The sequence below is a fragment of the Telopea speciosissima genome, chromosome 6 (genome assembly GCF_018873765.1).
Source record: "Telopea speciosissima isolate NSW1024214 ecotype Mountain lineage chromosome 6, Tspe_v1, whole genome shotgun sequence".
Classification (NCBI taxonomy): Eukaryota; Viridiplantae; Streptophyta; class Magnoliopsida; order Proteales; family Proteaceae; genus Telopea; species Telopea speciosissima.
Window position 1 is genome coordinate 48,888,835 of NC_057921.1, and position 20,466 is coordinate 48,909,300.

The 20,466-nt window shown below is 38.6% G+C and overlaps 1 protein-coding gene across 4 annotated transcripts; it reads right to left on the minus strand.

Moving 5' to 3' along the window:
* Positions 1 to 2,851: 2,851 nt before the first annotated feature.
* LOC122663583 (4-hydroxy-tetrahydrodipicolinate reductase 2, chloroplastic-like) lies at positions 2,852 to 14,929 on the minus strand. 4 transcript variants are annotated; one of them, XM_043859170.1, is made up of 9 exons: positions 14,830 to 14,929; positions 14,409 to 14,592; positions 11,337 to 11,574; positions 7,960 to 8,093; positions 7,792 to 7,866; positions 4,286 to 4,387; positions 3,423 to 3,532; positions 3,236 to 3,323; positions 2,852 to 3,130 (listed from the first exon to the last, which is right to left on the minus strand). In XM_043859170.1, the coding sequence occupies exons 2-9, from the start codon at positions 14,577 to 14,579 to the stop codon at positions 3,062 to 3,064; spliced, it is 987 nt and encodes a 328-aa protein (XP_043715105.1). In that variant the 5' UTR covers positions 14,580 to 14,592; positions 14,830 to 14,929; the 3' UTR covers positions 2,852 to 3,061. The 4 variants fall into 4 exon arrangements, with proteins under 4 accessions (XP_043715105.1, XP_043715104.1, XP_043715107.1 ...); XM_043859169.1 differs by lacking the exon at positions 14,830 to 14,929 and adding an exon at positions 14,732 to 14,756 and having other exon boundaries at positions 14,409 to 14,626; XM_043859172.1 differs by lacking the exon at positions 14,830 to 14,929 and having other exon boundaries at positions 11,337 to 11,702; positions 14,409 to 14,562.
* Positions 14,930 to 20,466: the final 5,537 nt, after the last annotated feature.

Below are 20,466 nucleotides of genomic sequence, written 5' to 3' on the forward strand. Positions count from 1 at the left end.
AAGATCAGTAGTTTTCTATCCATAAACCAAGGACCACCTTCGAGGATTCTATTATAATCCTCCTACTCAGAGGTGAAATCTCAAACAAGTAATCCACACAAATCGTTACTCTCGTACCCTTATCAACCGGCAGTTCAATAAATTTTAGCCTAATGGAGTCCTCATTGCTTTGTCTCACTGAGAAAAGAGAACCTTACGATTTTGGCTGAACAGAAGAATTAGCAACCTTCTCAGACTTCTGGGTTGGAAATTCCACTCGGGGATTTGGATTCTCCATTATACGAGAATGATAGAGGGAAACCTTCAAACACAAGACCGACAGTACCAAACCAAAGTTGAAAAACAGAGCATTCCATGGCAAAGAACAAGAGCATAACACAACGGGCCAAAAATACAAGAGGATTCCACCAACAAAACAAGAGCAGGACAATAAACCCAGAATGAGACCAAGGTAAATAATAAATTAGAAACTGCCTACCGCAATAAAAGGGGCCTTTGCCATCACTGGAGGGAGAAGAGATGATTACTGCTGAGAATAGGAGAAGAGGGTATAAGCTCTTTGCTGCCGTCCAACCAAGAAAAACCAGAACTGAACACCAGAAAACCGAGTCGTTTGGGTTCTTCGGTCGTTCTTTGAGAGCTGTAACTCTGGAGTGCTTCATATTGGATTTGCAGTGATGGACTCTCCCAGTTGCAGTGGTGGGAAAGGGGTTAGGGGCAAGGTTTTAAACACAGGAATCGGGGTCGGTTAGAGCTGAATCCAATCCAAACTAGCCAGAGCCAATTCCGATCCGAATCAGATCGGAATCAGCCTGAATTGGTCTGATTCCGCCGATCCTATGCTGTTTGGAGGTGAAAATGGAATCGGGAATCGACTCAGGAATCGGTCTGATCCAAGTTGTAATGTATAGAAAATGGCCATGAATCGGCCGATCCAATTCCAATTTAAGCACTAAGGATTCAAATCGGTGAAAATTGGGATTGGTGTCAACCAATTCCGATATCAGCCAATTCCCAATCTGATTCAACGATTTTTAAAACCCTGGTCAAGGGTGGAGCAGAAGGGGCAAGATTTAAAAACCCGGAATTGGGATCTGGATTGGTCTCGGCCGGTTTTGATCTGGATCCAATCAGAATCTAATTAGGATTGGTAAGAATCGGCCCAAATATGCCCTAACCATACTTTTTTAAGGGAATTGGCTGAGCCGAATCAGCTAGAATTGAGATCAGCCAAGGTCGATTCTGATCTGAATTGGTGCTGATCCCATCCTGATTTTTGAAACCATAAAGTACTATGTTAATTTGCAATTTAACATGCTCTCTGTAGATTTGCTCCAATTATCATGTTTGATGTTTATCTAAAGACCAGGATCCTCAAGAATGGAAGGAGTGTTTATATATATATATTTTTTTGGGTGAAAAAAAATCCCCCATATGTCTATAGTAGATTTAAAACATCTGATTGAAGAAAACAAGTGAGGCTATAGCAGAAAGGTGTACATCATGATACCTGATTTTCTTCAGCTTTATCATGTTTAATTCATGCTCCATTATCTGTGTAGTTACCTATATATGGAAGAACACAACTACATTATCTTTGTAGTTGATCCCTTGGGAAGCAGAAAAATCTGATTGGAAAATGTACTTTTCCTCCAACATGCATGTGGTATAGCATCTAGACTTGTTTGAAGACATAATCCGTTAACTGGGTTCAACATTCCCCTCCTCCCTCCAACCAAGTGTATTGATAGTTAATCAAGAAGAGTTCTTATTAGTTACTTGATGTATAAGCGTTCTAGTCTAATCAGTCTTTTATATTATTGTATTTTTGGTCTATATAGACTTTGTAACACAATAAGATCATATTTATCTTCCAATTCCTATCTTCTCTCCTAAATTATATCTTCTTTCCTGTCATACAAACTCTTCTTTAGATCTGGATTCAGATCTGATCATACTTTGTCTCCCATTCATCAACACGTCTTCTCTTACATTCCTATTTTCTCTCACCTACATCAAATGACAACCTGTTTCCTTATTTTTCTACTTTTCTACCTCTCTAGAGTAAGCCTCATTCCCTACATTTCCTCCCTGAAAAAATCCTTATCATCCTCTCACAATCTCACCATCAATCTGGATTTTAGAACATAAATCTTACCTTTTGGTCAAGAGCCTCCTCTTTTCACTCTTAATTTTGTTTTTGTACATTTTCCCATAGATACCCAAGTTACACCCTCTTCTTCCCTAATTAACTTCTTCAATATTTATTTTTTTTCATTTTTTATGCTGATATTATCCAGAAAATTCACTGAACTAATTCTGTCCAAATTCTATTTAAATTTTCTGTTGAGATGGGCTACTTTACCCGATAGGGGTAATGTAGTCTTATTGTTTTAGTTATTTTATGTTTTAGTTTTTTCCCTCCTATCCGATCTCTATTTGGGATTCCTAGTTATAGTGGGAATTCCTAATAGGAATAGGATTGGGGGGGATTCATACTTTGATTGTACTTTGAGATTATTATAAATAAGGGGCTGGATGATCAGTTACGATCATTCAAGCATTAATATTCACTGCTTCTTACATTTTCCTCATTCAGATAGAGAGCAGATCTGTGTGACATTAACCATCAGAGTTGAATCTTTATTTTCCATATAGTTTCAACTCAAAATCTGCCTTATTTTTAACCTTCTTTTTTCTATTTGGGCCCATACCCATAGGTTGATCAAGCAGCCTACATTTCTTACCCATTGAACTATCGATGAAATAATGGGATATATTCACTATTGCATAATTTCAGAAAATGACAGATGGTTGAGAAAAATGGTCAAAAGTAAATTTTGGAAGGTACATCAAATGGGAAATCATTCATATCAAGAGATCTTTTTTCACATTCAAAATGTGATCAAATTCAATTTTGATTACTCCAAAATTGCATTCTTCCTATATGTGAGATCAAATCCTACAACTTAACCTCAAATATCTAGACAAAGAAAAACCTGCTCAAGCTATCACCAAAACTATAACTTACTATGACAATGACTGGCAAGTAAACAATCTATCACCTCATGTTACCCTCCCGTAAGACATCAATCATATTGTAGATCCGCTTGTCTGCCTTGGATCCTATCTGCATCATTGCAATAATACAATAAATCCCACCATTATGTTCTACCAGAACAAAATAAATTCACAGAACCACTGAGGGAAGGAAAGGATAGGGGGCAATTAGCACCTTCTTAGCCAGGAAAATGGCAGCATCAACAGTACCCTCTGCATATATTGACCGACCACAGACATTATGCTGAAACTCAAATGTAACTCTGCATGCACAACAATTATTTGATCGTCATTGTATTCAAAGGCACATGAATATGTAGAGAACTATTATCACCAAAAGGATTTCAGGATGGAGAAATTACGTCTCATCAGGCGATGTGAGATTATAAAGATGGAATGCATGGCCAGATAGGTGCTCCTCTGGGATGCCAACCATTTCAAGCTGTTGTTTGGGGTCCCGGATTTTTTGTATCTACCAAAAGGAAGAGTCAAACTAAGCTCAAGTGAGGGAAGTAGAAGCATTAACACTTACAGCTTATTACGCACAAGTCCAAAACAGCTTTTCTTTTTCAGACCAGTCAAATTTATCAAATATTCATGGAGTGGTGACACCAAATTTCACACATGTGCACACACACACACACACACACACACACACGGAGAGAAAAGAGAAATATGAGACATTATACATTACACGCACATAGAGAAGAGAGAAATATGAGACATTGAAAATAGCAAAGGTGGCAGACTTCCCTTGGACAATTTTACTACAACCTTCCAAACCTTAACATATTACAATTTATTAGAAAAGTAGGCAATTGTCTGTGTGCGTGTACGTGTTCCACGGGTAACCGTTCCGAAGAAACTTCAGTTAAGGTATATATATAAATAAAAAAAAAGAGGATTCTTGAATTCTTTCCCTCATGCTGAGAAAGCATTCATTATTATTTCAAAATACTTCAATTGGTACGCACAACAAATAGGTCAATTCAACAGCTTTTTGTTCAAGTTCTCATGGAGCCAAATTCTCATCCGTAAGAATCAAGGGAACAGCACAGAGGAGGAAACTCAGTGCCAAATGCTTGACAATCTAACAATAACCCTATCCAAACCAAGATACTGATATTCAAAGTTAATTATCAAGTTCTTTCACATTTGATTTTGACAGTTCCATTCCTCGAAACCCAAAGTAAGGTCTACATCATGATTAATGTAATTAACACACCTGATCAATATCAAAAGAGACACCAAGTTTCTGAAAGCATGAAACAACAGCCTTGGCAGTTCCAGATGTATCCAATTTGCCTGCCTGATGAGACTCCATTACCTGAATATTTAAATAATGTATCAAATATGGCAATCAAGATCCAACAGCAATTCAACTAAGAATAACCACTTCTTAGATTAATGAGACTCTTTTATAGTATAAAGCCAAGAGATCACGGTACCTAGATGATAGAAAAAGAAAAATAATTGTAAAATTATATCACTCTCATTCTTTAAGTTCAATAGAAAATAGAAATAACATATGTTTTCTAAAACTACACTAGCTTCCCATCTGAACATTGTAAGCAAGGTTTAAGCACTCGGTTTCAGTACAGGTTTCGCCCAGCCAAAAACCCGAGTTGGGCCGAGATCTCAGCGAGTTGGTGTAAAATTTTTTTTTTTTTAACTCAAAGGCTGGTTTCGGTGGGTTTTAGACCTAGTTTGGACCTGAAACTTGGTACTCAGCCTATTTTAGGCCATTTAAATGGCACTATCAGATTTTGCAAAAACAAAGTCCAAATAGAAGTTTCACTTCAGACCCTAGGTTGGTAGGCGACGACATACTAATAGGCCCTATTCTACACATAATTTAGTAATTGAAAGCAATCAAATCATACAATTAATACAAAACAACTTAAATAAACATTGCAAATGTAAAAGTGTGCAATACATCAATCTTAACATATTACATATATCTCTATCATAAACCACTATCGAAAATCCTCTAAGATCAAGTCAAATGCACACTTCTCTGTCGAGTTCACCGAGACAGCCGAGTTCTGGAGAGATCTCAACTGTTTGGTCGAGATATGTACATTATAAAGGTAAGTTTGATCCAAATCTCGGTCGAACCAAAATCTCGAACCGAGATCTTGACCGAGTTAGGGTAATATTTCATTTCACCTTAAGTCTCGTCTCGCTTTTTTCAAAAAGAGAGATTATCGGCGAGTTCTTGAACTAATTGCAAGACATGGGACTAAAAATTAGTGTGAAATCATACCACTAAACTCCTTTGAAATGACATTTTGAACCTCTCCCCCTTTTAATATTCAAGTTATTTGCATCCTCCAACCAATCTCCTTCCCCTTCACAGCTCGCCTCCATGAAATAATCCACTTGTTCATGGTTGAACAACAAAGTCCCTCATCAGAGCTGAATTTTGAATTCTCAAACAGAATCTCCAGATTTGCACACACCAAGCAGTCTGAACTAGATTTCCAATTCAGAACCTTACAGTCTAGATTTCCCACTAAAGCCACAAAGAGAAATGAAACTTTCTGTATTTCTGTGCATCTGAGAGGGTTTTGTGGGACAATGTAGTTGAGGCTTTTCTTCCTTTTTATTAATCAAATATACCTTTCTTCCCAGTAAAAAAACTTGAACAAGGGAATCTAGTGATGAAGGAACAAGGAAACTAGTGAGGTCACATTTTTAATTGGGAATCAATTTGTAGTGACAAATGTGTGGGTGAAAAGTTCAGATGGGCTCCCTTTCTAGGTTTAAGATCAAGACCATGGTTTTTAATGGCATAATTCTTATGATCTTATCGCAATTTATAGTTTGTGTATTTTTTTTTTTAAATCATAACAGTCACTTTGGTTGTAGCTTTTTACAATTGATCAGCTCACCTTGTGTTTTACAATCTGTCTAATTCTTGTTTTCAAGCCTCTTCAGGAACAGAAGTTTCAGGGTTGTCTGGGCCTGCATCCAAATAAAGCTGCAGTCATGAGCTTTACTTGCAGGTTGTAGCATCATATAGAACTGCATCTTGCAGTTATTAAAGATGGACAAAGTCATTTAAGACAAGAAATTTTGGCACCTGAAGTTTCACTCAGATTAATATTAGTCCTGAAGCAGGATCCTAAAATTGTAGACAGATGTCCCGAAGCTTCTTGGTTATGGTATTGGTAATGAACAAGCCAAAAGGACAGGATAATGTTGGACTCTCGATATTATTTCTAGCAGTCTTGTACATTACTATGGCTTCGTCAGCCAAACCTAAATCTGCCTGCATGAGAAGATGGTCAATGGTTATGATCCAAGACAGTTTCAATAACCTTGAACCACCGCAGTTTATGGGCTCTGAAAAGTAGACCTTAAGAATAATAGGGTTGCTAAAGATAAAACGGCAGTATAGGGGGGAAAAAGGTTCTGGAGGAAAAAAACTATAAATGGCAGTATAAGGGGAAAAAAGGGTTCTGGAGGAAAAAAAAGTATAAGAATCTCACATTTATGAAGAGACAAGAAACCCCAACATGAGGAAAAGGCCAGAGGAAAAATAGAGAAGATGCATTCAAAGGAAGTGATGTAGGAGAATCATAGGAGTGGGCTTATTTCAGTGGAAATAGGTGTTGCGTTGAGTTATACACAAGTTGAGAATTTGGTCCAACAAGGGTTTCATTGTAATTGGCCACTTTAATGAACCTTGAATATGGGTAGGAGTTAGGCATACAAAAATTACTAGTCAATTAAGTGGAGACAGAAGAGAGAGAGAGAAAGAATCCCCTTACCAAATCAAAAGAAGAGTGAGAGAAAATCTAGCTACGCCATGGCCAAAGCAAATAAATCAATCTATTAACCAAAATACCAGAAACAGACTCCACTAAGGACTCTTTAACTTTCCTAATAGGTTAAAACTAACTAGTAGACTCCAACTAAAATAAATTAACCTACTAAAGCAGAAACATCCTACGATTAGCTAACAACAATCTAATAAATGGGACCCCCAGAATCTTATCCATATACTTAATCCCGTGTAAAGGATTAAGGCCCCAAATACGGTCTTATAAAAGAGGCCCAATACATCAATAAACAAAAAAAAAGCCCAAAGCCCTTAGGACCCTCCATGGGCCAAAATAAAGTCTTTTGAGTTTTGAGGCCCAATTGAACAATCTGAACTGCATTAGTACATCTGATTGTACAACAACATTACACTCTCAAAAATGAAGGCAGAACCAAGAACCGAATACAATACACACTATACTTTTTAGAGAGATAAATTCTAATGAAGGAACAGCATTCCCATAACATAGCCTTGGATGAATCACCCCTTGCTTAGCTAATCATCACCCACTTCATTGGCACCATCTCCTTTTAACATGACCAACTATAGATTCCTTCCCCAAAAAAGGTAAGTCTCTTTTTAAGTATATCCCATCCTCAGAAAATTTGAGTCATTTAAAAGTTTCTCCCAACTTTGTAAAAATTCTATACAGTTACTTTAACAAAATTCTGTCGTTCACAAACCATAATTCCTACTTCATATATTTATATGTTTTTTTGTTTTTTTTTTTCTTGATATTAAAAAAAAAAAAAAGCCTCATCTTTTGAAATTATAGGACTTTCATTGAGGCGATTTCAAGAAATAGAAATGATACCTGTTTCTTAATCGGGAACAAACTCTGGAGCTCCATGCATAATATGGAATAACAAAGGGGAATAACCAATTCGTAAGAAGATCACTACCTCTAGGCTATAGCCTGAGAAGGCTCCAGGAAACTGGTCAGCCATAATCTCCATTGCTGCAAGAAACGCAACGACCTAAGACAACCAACCAAAGAAGATTATTTCTTCAGAAAATGAGCAATATAATAAATCTTTCGTAACTAAAACTAAATGAAGGATTTTAAGCACCTGTTTTCCCATTTGTGGAGAAATCACAGCATAGACATTTGAGTCTTCAACAGTCTTATATAGCCTCTCCCGGTCTCCACCAGTTGTTCCCATCACAAAAGGGACACCAACTTTGCAATATAATTCTGCATTGTCTGCAGATCGAAGACCAAATTTAAGAAAGCAAGCAAATGAACAATAAGTTCATACTTAACTACAGGGAAAATATATTAAATTGACAAAAAGATTACAGAATTAACTCCAGGCATACCGTGATGGGAAACAAACCAAGAATCAAAGACATAGATTACTCACCTTCGGCATCACTATAAGCAAGAAAAACTACCTAAAGAGCAAGGAAACATAAAGGAACTTAGAAAAAAGGAAATCTAGATCTGCCAAAAGCATCCCACATGACATCACTGTCAACAAAACATGGATGATGGTCCATAACAATGACAAACGGGAATCAGTTGCCTTCTTCGCGAGGGCATTGGCTACCACATTAGCTTGACAGAAATTATGGGTAATTTTCCAAGAAATCCCACTCAAATATGGCTGGAGAGCTTGCCACCTAGCCCGAAAGATCCATGGAACATTAGATGAAGTACGCCAAGACAATAGACATACACCATATTCAATCTAGAGCTTATCAACACGTTTCTCTCCAGCTAGTTCCAGCCCAAAAGCAAGCACCTCAAATTCAGCAAAATAGTTAGTTTCCACCCCTATAAATTTGAAAAACACCATGAAGAACCCCAACAAAATCTAAAGATACGCTCAGCCCGGGTTCCAGAGAGAACACCCATCAATGTTCAGCTTATACCAGCCTTCCTCTGGTTTGCACCAAAAAAAATTCGAGAATCCTGGGAGGTTAGCTAGTTGAGAAGAAACTCCCAAAAATCGAAGAGTTTGCAAATCCTCAACCAATCGAGTAGGCAATGAATGCATAAGAGTTGCAGCCTCACAAAAAAACCTCTTTGATGGGAAAAAATATCACACAAATCTGTCTGATATTTGAAGACGCAAGTTTGGAATTCTACCATACTATAACATTCAGAACGGAAGAAAAACTGGTCCAGCATAGATTAAAAGCCCCACAGAATCAATTCCATAGTTCAAATGAGTAAGGACAAGACAAAAATAGATACTTAAGTGATTCCTTCGATAATAGGTGTAGCGAACAACATGAGGCTAAGTTTATCCCTTTGTGAATAATAGCACCAGGGGTTGGGAGTTTACAATGAGCAAGTCTCCCAACCAAAGATTGAAAATTGAGGCCTTAGAAACTTAGCCCAGATGATGGAAAACCAACTGACTTTAGGAGATTTTTTTCGAATCAAGCCCCAAGTGAATTTAAGTGAGAATAGCCCACTGTCAGTTTCTTTCCATACACAGCAATCACCAGTACCATTAGAAGACAGAGGCACCTACTTGATCCTAGCAAAATGGCTTGCACAGTAACTGAAGAAACATCAGGAAGAACCCAGGAGTTACTACAGATAAAATCTGACATCCTTGTAGAGTGATTACTGAAAAATGTGGGGGGAGACCCATAAGCTCCATAATAAATCGATCGTGCACCCATCTATCACACCAAAAATCAATACTGTTTACATTCCCCATGATCCATCTTTGATGAGTGACAAATTCATTTCAAATAGATTTTATAGCAGGCCAGATTGAGGAGGAAATAGGTTCTCTTCAAAGAACCATCCTTGCACAGATACTTAGCTCTCATGAAGTTACCAAAGATTCGTCATATTTAATAGACCTGCACAACTTGAACCATCCTTAGGTTTTTTCCCAACTTTTTGCAACACATCAAAGAGGAATTCCCATTATCAAGAGTCATAGGCCTTCATCACATCCAACTTGACACCTATGCTACCACCGAGGACCTTTTTTGGCAAAATGTTTGCTAGCTCAGAAGCCATAGCAATGTTAAAAGAGATAACCTTACCCTTTTAAAAGCCTCTTGCTTTGAGGAAACAAGGTTCTAAAATCGGTCTTGACTAGGTGGAGTTTTCCGAGATCTCGGCGAGACGGTGTATTTTTTTTTTTTTATTAATGTTTCGGTGGGCATATGGCCATAGTTGGCTCCGAAACTTTAAGGTAAGCTTGTTTTAGGCTTAATAAACATATTTAAAGGTTCAAATAGAAAAGGAAAAAAAACACCCAATTTGGTGTTTTGGATTTGCACCCTTGGTTGGCAGTAAAGGCCAAACCCATAATGTAATATTGCCTATTCTACACATTGTTTGAACTTTGAATGATATGAGACATAATTAGCAAGCAAAACAAGTAAATTATGCACATAATATTGAATAGTTATTTTAGAAATAGTTAAAGACTTAAAGTTTCTACTCCAAACCACAAGATACAATGAAATGTTCACAATGCTTATTACTTAGACACCCAACCTAAGTACAATGAATAATACATAAGTCATAGACACCTTACTACCCTAGTCTTCCACGTCTTAACTCCCAAGTCCCAACAATACAATACCATGACTCTATGAGTACTGAGGAGGTCGAGATTTCACCGAGATTCTCGAAACCCCGGTCAAGTTTTTCGAGTTTTTACATTTTTATTGTTTCGTATAATAACTCGTCTTGAGAAGCTCGAGTTTTCCGAGATCTCGATGAGATTTTGAACTATGTGAGGAAATCAAAATTGGCAAAACATAAGAGAGCCTATTCGCCAAAAATTTTGGAATGATCTTAAAGAAGAAATTTTCCATGCATATGGGCCTGAAAAGCTCCAGAGATCTTACACCTGAGACTTTAGGAATCAGAGTAATAAAGTTATTGTTAAAGCCTTTCAAGCGAACAACCTCAATGAAAAAGTTTTTAATGGCCTCGCAAACATCAGTAGCAATGATGTCCCAAAAAACCAGATAAAAAAGCACCGGGGAAGCCATCTGGACCTGGAAAGCTATATCCATTCATATAAAAAATGGTAGACTTGATCTCAGAGTCAGAAGGGATAGCTGTCAACAAAGCATTGTGTTCGTTGGAAACCAAAGAAGGTATACAATCAAGGAGCACAGGATGTTTTAACATGCCCATGGACTTGTGAAATCCACAAAGTAATCTTCAACATATTTCCTTATTTCAGAATCATGGGAAATAATAGAACCATCTGATTTTTTCAGCTCACTCATAAAATTTTTTCCTCTTCTGATCTTGGTGGCAAGTCAGGAGGCATGACTTTAAACATTTAACAAGTGACAACTAGCACCTGTATACATAGAGTTGATCTAGTTGGCCATGCCACAAATAAATTTTGCTATGTATTCTCCCCCAAACAAAAACCACCCCCTGCAAGAAAAAAAAAAGAAAAGAGAGGGAGAGAGAGGAATGTTCTAACTAAAAGATTAAAAGAAAAATTACCATTCACAGCATCAGGCACAGTATAGTCAACAACGACCAGATTTGGGTGTTCATCAAAAATTGACACAAGAACGCCTTCTCTTTCAGAAGGGCCAAAAACCTGAATGTTCTGCCCACCTACTTGCACAATTTGACCAGTCTCCATTGAAGTGCTGAATGATGCAGGAACCAACTGAATTCCTGCAGAGACTGCTGCTTCTATGACAGCCACCCCCATTTTACCAGTACAGCCATTCACCTACAAAAAATTAGAACCACCACAAGGGCATAAATTGTATGTGACAATATTTCCATCATTCCATGTGACGAAACTTTAGCAGCACTTACCCATGACAAGACACATCAACGTAAAAATGGAATGCCATACTAGAATAAAAAATTTCTGAATTTACTTTAACAAAGCCATGAGGAGAAACCCAGGAGAAGATGGGATTCTCAGCATTACAGTTAATATCCAAAACAAGGATGAATATAACTAAAGTTCAGCATTAATTTTAAGATTTTACTGCAGAACTAATCGATGAATTCGGACCAGGATGAAAGCCCCTGAAAACTAAATTGTTTCTTCATTTCTGTATTCCCCAACTAGGAAACACCCCGGTAAGAGGACACAGGCATCCCAATGGTTGCAGCCCTAAGCAAAAAATAAACCCAGATATGACCCTCTGTTTGGAAAGAATATCTAAAATAATAACTTTCCAGAAAGTGTGATCACACAGGAAAAACAAATGCACTGCCGTCTCTGCCTCAAATTACAGCTGCTACGCATAAGGAACAGTAAATTTTCTTCTCTTTTTTTTAAGCCTTTCTTCCTGCGAGATGTTCGTTACAGCACTTTTATCGACAAACTTTTCTTTGGAGGAGCAATTGACCTCCGAATATCTTTCCATATGCACTTATCAATTTGCCGCTCCTCCAAACAGCTCCCACCATCATTATCAATTCATCAACTCCTTCACTGCCAGATGATATGCAGACTGACCTGAAACTCCCTATTTCATGTAGCTCCAAACAAATTTATCCTTACCTCCATTCAAACTCATGGGCATTGAGGAAACAGCTTTAATCTAGTGCCAAATAAATTTGTCCTCAGATCCATTCAGGCCCATGGGAATTGAGGAAACAGCTTTAACCTCTGTATCTGATAAGAAAGATCTTAACAAATTAGATTTCCAAAAACTACTATCACTCTACAGGTCCACATTTGTCTATGCAGGCCTAGGAGATGCCACAAACATTTCTAACAGCTTTAACTCTTCTATGCCTATACTACCGACAGACAATTCAATTTTTCTATTTAGTTTTCCCCCAGAGAAGGGGAGATAGAGAGTCCAATGTCCACTTATCCGACTGCAGCAGTCGACACTGGCATCATTGATCACTGTTGTGATTGTTAACAACAAGGATTGGGGAATGCTGTGCAAGAGGGAAGGGAAAAGGGAAAGGGAAGGATGATGAGATTGGGTGGGTCTCACCGGAATAGGAATGAACCTCAGAAGAAGAAGAAGAAGAAGAAGAAGAAGAAATACAAGGTTAAAATAGCCGGTTTGAGAAGTCATAGGACTTTCTGATACAGGACTTTCGGTTTTGTGGGTATAATTAAGGAAAATTAGATATTACAGGCAAACTTTAGGGGAGAAAGTGAAATACTGGCTCCCTAATAGGCTCCCAGAGTAGAGCTCTTTTTCTTGCCCTTGCTTTTTCCTTGAGGAATCCTAACTGCACAGCGTTGATCAATTGAAATTAAGTTCTCCTCAACTTTTCAGTAGCATGAGTGAGAAAAAAGAAAAGGATTCCATTCATCTATTTGCAACGTGAAGTGGCAAGAATAAGTAATTCTATTATATTGTTTAGATTAAATGAATGGAGCAGGTGAGGATGAATCACATATCTTGGCCCCAACATCACTGGTCCTAAAGAAGATATAAGGTGGATTATGGTCCTTCATCAATATGATTTATCTATTTCACCTTTGACGAGAAATTATGGTGATATCCAAAAATTTTTGCTGATATACTGATGCATTTATATCTGTAAAAGGAGAAAAGTTTCTCAATCAACAAAAAATAATAATTCATGTGCCATGCCTTCTGGGTCAATTTCTCATGGAACGCCAATCGTAGTACTACAACAAATTGCACTAAATATTTAGGACAAAACTCACATGATACTATGGGGTGACCTATGCTCAAGAACAATTTACATACCAGATGAAATAGAGAGCGTGAAGCTTATAAGTTACCAAGTATATTAATCAGCTTAAGAACCAATAATGCTCTGTAAGCGACCATATACTGTGTAATTGATGAAACATAACACAATACACATAGAATATATGGTGTTGATGTCTTGAAGGAACTCATGGAATTGACCAGAATATTCATACCAATTCTCTCAACACAAAATTGTTTAAGTAGCTTCACAGTAGAATAGTTGGGGTAAGACATACAGAGGTAAATTTGAGTTTTGTGCCTCAGTTAACCAGCAGAAAACAAGTGACTAATATATGGTAAAATATTTATCCTGACGGAGAACGGAAAATTTTCAATTATAGCATTATTTTTCTACGATGGATCAAATGGTAAGATATACTCAGTATGGTAAAAAAATTCGATTAATTCCCAAGTATCTGCATCTTAAAATAATCACATATTTGTTCATCTCATTACTAGCAATCTATTCTCCAGCAACAACACCATTGTTGTTTGGCATTACAAGCAGTACAAAGCTAGACCGAAAACAACTAACTAAGAAAAAGAAGTGCTTAAAATAGTGTCATCAAGAAACTTAACCACCAACCACAAATCAAGTTCATACTAGAACCGATAGGCATATGTGTACCACATTCTAGACTTTTCTCAATAATTGAATTAATATTGTTGCAGATATTAGCAATTTGACAATCCACCATTATCATTTGCAATTCACATCAAATGCATAACCAAAAACTTGACCAAATAACAAAAGCACAAAGAAATAAGCATTCACAAAGTAGATTCTACTTCAGACAGTAAAGAAAAGTAAATAAACTCAAAGCTGCTAGAAGGAACAGAAGCATTAATCTATCAGTACCAATATTGGAAACCCAAGATTCTGTTTGGCAGCTGCGTTCGACATGGAGCAGATATGCATTGGCAGTCTTCGTTTCCTGAGAGTAATACTATTCCGTCCAGGGCTCTGAGAGAACGACACAACGTTTTCTTGTCGCCATAGGGTTGCTGAAGCTTTAAGCACAAAACCCATTATCTAATGACTTGTAACGAAACGGCATAATCAGTATTCAATAGTGATAACAAAAATCAAGAAAATTTCTTCATCAAATTTCTTCGCTCTCCACTCTGCTTATGCAGCATCGAGCAAAACATATACCCAATTGAAAGTTCAGCTTAAATACGAAAACTCATTTGGGGAACCATTAAAATAATAAAGTTCCGGAGAACCCAACAAGAAGAAGAACAATGTTCAGTTCCCTTAGCCCAAATGCAGCTCACCTCGGGCGCCTTTAGTATTCAAGTTCTCCACTTCTTTCTTTGTTGTTAGTAGATCCTCTAAAACCGATTTTCAGCCCTTCTCCAGATAGTAGTGATGGGTTTTGCTAACGTCACAAAACTTGACTGACGCCGTACACGTTTCCAACCGGGGTGATGTTTTCTGCACAGCTGTCAAATGTACGCAGCCTTGCCTTTATTTCTAGTGAGACTATTTCCAGGATTTGAATCATTGATCAAGCGTACAACAAGTGAGCATTTGATCAACCCGTCAGACCTTTCCAATACTACCACATCATACATAATCGTTTCGCGTTTCCACTAGAGTGAACCAACCCACTAACGCCCCAACTAATTATTTTTAAGGGCGAATGATCTTTGAACTAGCAAAGGGGATTATACAGGGTTTAAAAACCTGGAATCTGGATCCAGATTTGTCCAGTGGAATTCAATCCAGACTAATTGACTGATCTGATATGATCAGGATCGATGAGGAAACGATACGAATCGGCCCAAATATGCCCCTAACAACCTAACCCTAGTTTTGGAAACGGATCAATCGAGTCATATCAGCTAGAATCAGGATCACCTCGGTTAAAATCGATTTTGCCTCAATTATTCAGATTTGAATTGGTTGTTTTTGGAAACCATAGGGTTACGTCCTCTTAAGAGGAGTCTTTGGAATAAATTTTGATGGTCTTGTTCAAAATTTGTATAATTGTTTTTAGGCCTTTGCTCCACAAAATCAGCATAAACTAGAGTTAATGATCATAATTCTAACCATGCCCATGTTAGTCATACCTTCTTTCAGCAATACCATTTTAGTGTGGATACTCAGGCATGGTATATTATGGGATAATATCTTGCTCTGCCAGGAAACAAGCAAAGGGATCAAGTCTTTGTGGTGATTCTGTGTACTTTCCATAATACTTATGACATTTGTCTGATCTTTTTGGCACAAATCCAAACAAGTTGTTTTTTCATGTCTTCTGGACCGTCTTGACAACAAGATCCATGGGTGGAAATCTCCGTTGCTCTCCGAAATAGGATGCACCATTCTATTAAAGTCGTGACCAATTCCCTCCCTCTCTACTCGATGCCCTCTTTCTCCATTCCCAACACCATCTACAAAAATTGGGGCTAATCATTCCAACAGCAAATGAAAATCTATGAACGAGATCTAACTTGACTAACGAAAGATCTACTCTGAAAGATCAAAGAAAGAGTAGCATTTGATCTGCTAATAATGGCATAAGAACAATCACTATACCGCCCAAAGCACCTCACAAAGCAAGATGCATTTTTGAGACATATTTTGAATAAGTTCTTTACAAGGTATGTTCAACTCACTCTATTGCCATACTGCGACCTTTTTAGGGGCCAATTGTTGAGTAAAAGGGGGCGTTCAAAAAACATCTCACTTGAAATTTTCACTGAAGGCGACGTGTGAACACTCCCCTTTCACTCTTTTTACTCTTTTTACTCCTTTTCTCTCTCTCCAATTCCCAATGTTCTTAATTATTATCCCACAGCTCACTTCCCCACCCTTTCTCTAGACGTTCTTAAGCGCCTTTTTGTTTCTTTAACGTTTTACTTTCTTGTGTACGTGTTAACAGGTCTTTAGGGCTTTACTTGGGGAACGACGCTCTGGATCAGGAAGGGTCACTGGCAACTTCAAAACCCTTTCACCCTTTGTTTCTTTTTTCTCCCCTCGGTTCCCTGCTCTTTCTATTATGTCCCTTTTTAACTTTTGCGTTTGTGCCTTGCTGCTTCCCATCTGACCCTACTGGTCGTTGCGGCCTACGGCTGCACACTGAAGCTCGCGTTGCTCCCCTGGGGCTCTGCTTTTCTTATTTCGTTTGATCTTTCTGATGTCGTCCTGGCACTCGGACTCTCGCTTTCACCCCTACCACCGGTCTTCTGATTGGAGTAGTGACCGGGGAAGTAGACGGCTTAGTGAAGCTCTCCCTGGCTATATTTGGATTTCGACACTAAACATCTGCCCCTCTGATGCCCCTGATGCGGAGTTGCGCTCTCGTTATGGGTTTACTATTGGCTTTTTGAAGCCTCAAAGGCAGGTTCTTGGTAATTTTCTCGATCGTTTGTGGGAGCCTCTTGGGGTACTATCTATTCGTTGCTTTGAAAAGGCTTGTTTCTATGCTGATTGCCAAACCTCTACTTAAAGGGATGTAATTTTGAAGCTGGCACTGTGGTGGTTTAATAAATGTTTACTTTAGGTGTTTCAACATCCTCTGGACGACCCTTATTTTCGATTTGAGAGGGAATCTGTCCAACTTTAGGCCCAAGTCCATGGCATTCCTGACAACTGCTTTTCGGTCAACTAGGTTCGACAGGCAATTTCTTGCGCTGGAAAAGCGCTTGATGTGCAACCGAATTTCTCTGATCTGGGACTTCCACGGGAGACTGCAAGAGTAAAAATAGCTTTTTAGAAACGTCGATCTGTCAGCATATCTTCAAAGATCAGGGACGAGTTTGGCATTGGCCACCCTGTGGACATTTGTTATGAACTGGTGCTTTTCAGTGAATGTTGTGGGCACATATGCCATGATATTCTCCATTGCCCTTTTCTAAGAGGGGCCCCTGATCCAAATTTGCCTCCTTTAGGTTTTTACCATCGCGCTGCGGTTCCCCCAATCCAAGTAAACATATTCTCTGTACCCAATCAGCAAACTTCGGTAAGGGCAGCACAGTCCTCGCCAGCTATGGAGGTTTCTTATGAGGGGGGGGGGGGGAAATCGTTGGATAAGGCGCCAGTAAACCAGGCTTCAGTTGAAGACTCTTCGATCTCGACCCCAGCAGTGCCACACTCGTTTAGTCACAGAGATTCAACTAGAACGTTTGACTCCAAAAATCTGCCAGAACTGAACACGGTGCATGCACAGACCCACTCCAAGTTCTTTTCTGTGGCTGAAGAGATGTAATGGAACCTCCTTGATGCTATGAGCCCGATGTTTGTGCCTGATGCTCCTCCCACGGTGGCCATCCACCAGGCATCTGAAACAACAAATTTTTTCCACAACACTGTTATCACAAATGTAGGATGCTTTGGTACGTAGGTTTCACGGCAGGCTGTTCTTTGGGTGCCATCTTTGTGGGAAATTCGAGTGCCCTTCCTGTGTCAAAGAAGAGAAAACTCACTTTCCCTGACTGGACTGCCCTTCTAGCATGCTAGCTGTTTTTGAAAAAATTAAGGATTCTCTCTCCTAAATTTTGGAATTATCCTCTGATCCCCAGCTGCTTATAGCCATGCTTCGTGATTGGATTTCTGCCATTTCGGTTTCTGATGCCGACGACCTGTCTGCTGATCCTCAAGTGCAGCCGTCAATCCCTGCCTATACTGTCTGTGACCCGGATGATCCTTGCGTCGAACCCCAGGTAAGTAACTCCTTCTTATTTGTTTATCAAATTTTCTTTAATTTTTGGACCATTTTCTCTGCTCTTCACCTAAGTTTCTCCCTGGCTTGGTATCTTCTTGAGCGATGTTATTTGCTGCATGGTTTTTATCCTCGCAGGTTATTCTTTCACCTCTTCTACCGTCTGTTTGCTTGTCTTTATTGTATGCGCATCTCTTATTTGCCTGATCTCCTGACTTTTATTTTATTCCAGCTATTGGTTTCTTTCTATAGGTTTTTTTATGATATTTTTCCTGTTGTCATGTGTGGCTCTACATTTTGCTACGTTCATATTTTTATGATCTTCTGTTTGCTGTTTGTCTGGTTCACTATGAGGTTTCTTTCTTGGAATGTGAGGGGTTTACATAACTGTTTTACACGACGCTACCTTACCCATCATGTTAATAAATTCTCTCCCGACTTGATTTTCCTTTGTGAGACCAAGGTGGTGAATTATGAAAAAATATGCTGTAAAGTTTTAACTGCTAATTATATTTCTGTGGCATCGAGACCTAGTAATGGATCAAGAGGTTTAAAAGGAGGCCTATGGGTTCTCGCTAAACCTAGCCTTAGGTGTACCTTGCTTCGAATTCATGAATATTTCATCTCCATCTTAGTGTCTTGCTTAAATAGCATGCCTTGAATTGCGATTTGTATCTATGCCCCTCATGCATCTGAACGTCGAAGTTTTTGGGGTGTGTTGGAGTCATACCTTAGTTCTTTAACCTTACTTGTCGTCCTTATGGGTGATTTCAATGAAATTATTTCCCCCTCTGAGAAGCTTGGGGGTAAAACCTCCCTCTACCACTATGATTCCTTAACTCTGAGCAATCTTGTGCATGGTTGTTCCCTTGAACCACTATCTTTTAATGGATCACCCTTTACTTGAACAAATAAGCAACGACCCCCCCATTTAATTAAAGAATGTATGGATCGTGCTTTTGCCCACCCTGACTGGTTCTTTCTGTTTCCTCTGGCTCGGATTAAAAAATTATCTTCTGCTGGTTCTGGCCACAATCCTATTGTTATTCACACCTCCCCTTCTGTAAAATCCTTTAAGAAATGTTTTCATTTTCAATATGCCTGAATCCATCACCCTGAGTTCAAAGATTGGTGCACCCACAAGTGGAACTCCCTCCCACCTGGAACCGTCCATACCAAGTTGTATTCGCTTAGTAGAATGTTGGTTCATTGGAATAAAAATGTGTTTGGGAGTATTGGTAATCTGAGATCAAAGTATTTTGACCTCTATGGCATCCTGGAGGATAGTCCTTTACCTGATTCATAATCCTCTGATCTCCGGGACCTAACTACTAGATTGCAATGGATATGTGCGGCTGAGGAAGTTTTCTGGCTCCAAAAGTCCAGACACGACTACATTAATTGTGGCGATAGAAACACCAAATACTATCACTCTATAGCAAAAATGAACCTGAGGAAACGACACACTTACCATATCCTCTCGGAGGATGGTTATACAGTTGATGATCCAATTATTATTATTGATATCTTCTCTGAATACCTCTCTAGGATCTACACTTCCTCAAACCCCCTGGATTCAAATGTCATTGCTTGTCTGTTTGATCAAGTGATAAAATCGGAGGACCACCCATCTCTTCTCTCCACCCCCACGGGCGCAGAGATTCGACATGGGATTTTTTCTATTGGAGCCTTTAAATCCCCTGGAATGGATGATTTTCACGCCTGCTTTTATCAGACTTTTTGGGACCTTATTGAGGCTGATGTGACTAACCTTGTGTATAATTTCTTTTCCACTGGGTCGCTTCCACAAGGTTTCAACCATACTCTCATTTGTATGATTCCCAAACATGAGGCGGCAAACACTGCTACTGATTTCAGACCAATTAGCCTTTGTAATGTTTCTTATAAAATTGTGGCTAAATTTTTTGCTAATAGACTTAAGGCTTTTTTACCACTCTTTGTTTTCCCTTTCCAAGCTGTGTTTATTTTTGGTAGACAAATAGCTGACAATATTATAATTGCCCAAGAGATTTTTCATTTTTTGAACAAAAAAAACCGTGGAAAGACTGGGTTTATGGCCATCAAATTGGATATGTCTAAGGCCTATGATTGGGTTGAGTGATAAATGATTAAACAACTTTCCCTATTCCTAGGCTTCCCCACCCACTGGGTTTCTTTGATTAATTCCCTTCTCTCGACTACCTCCTTCTCAATAAAAATTAATGGTAGCCCTTTTGGCTATTTTTG

Coding starts and splice junctions, on each gene's coding strand:
- LOC122663583 (XM_043859170.1), bottom strand. CDS start 14,579: ATGGGTTTTGTGCTTAAAGCTTCAGCAACCCTATGGCGACAAGAAAAC. Junction 11,575..14,408: donor ATCTTGGGTTTCCAATATTG/GTACTGATAGAT, acceptor AATTTTTTGTAG/GTGAATGGCTGTACTGGTAA. Junction 3,131..3,235: donor CCATTTTCCTGGCTAAGAAG/GTGCTAATTGCC, acceptor GCAATGATGCAG/ATAGGATCCAAGGCAGACAA.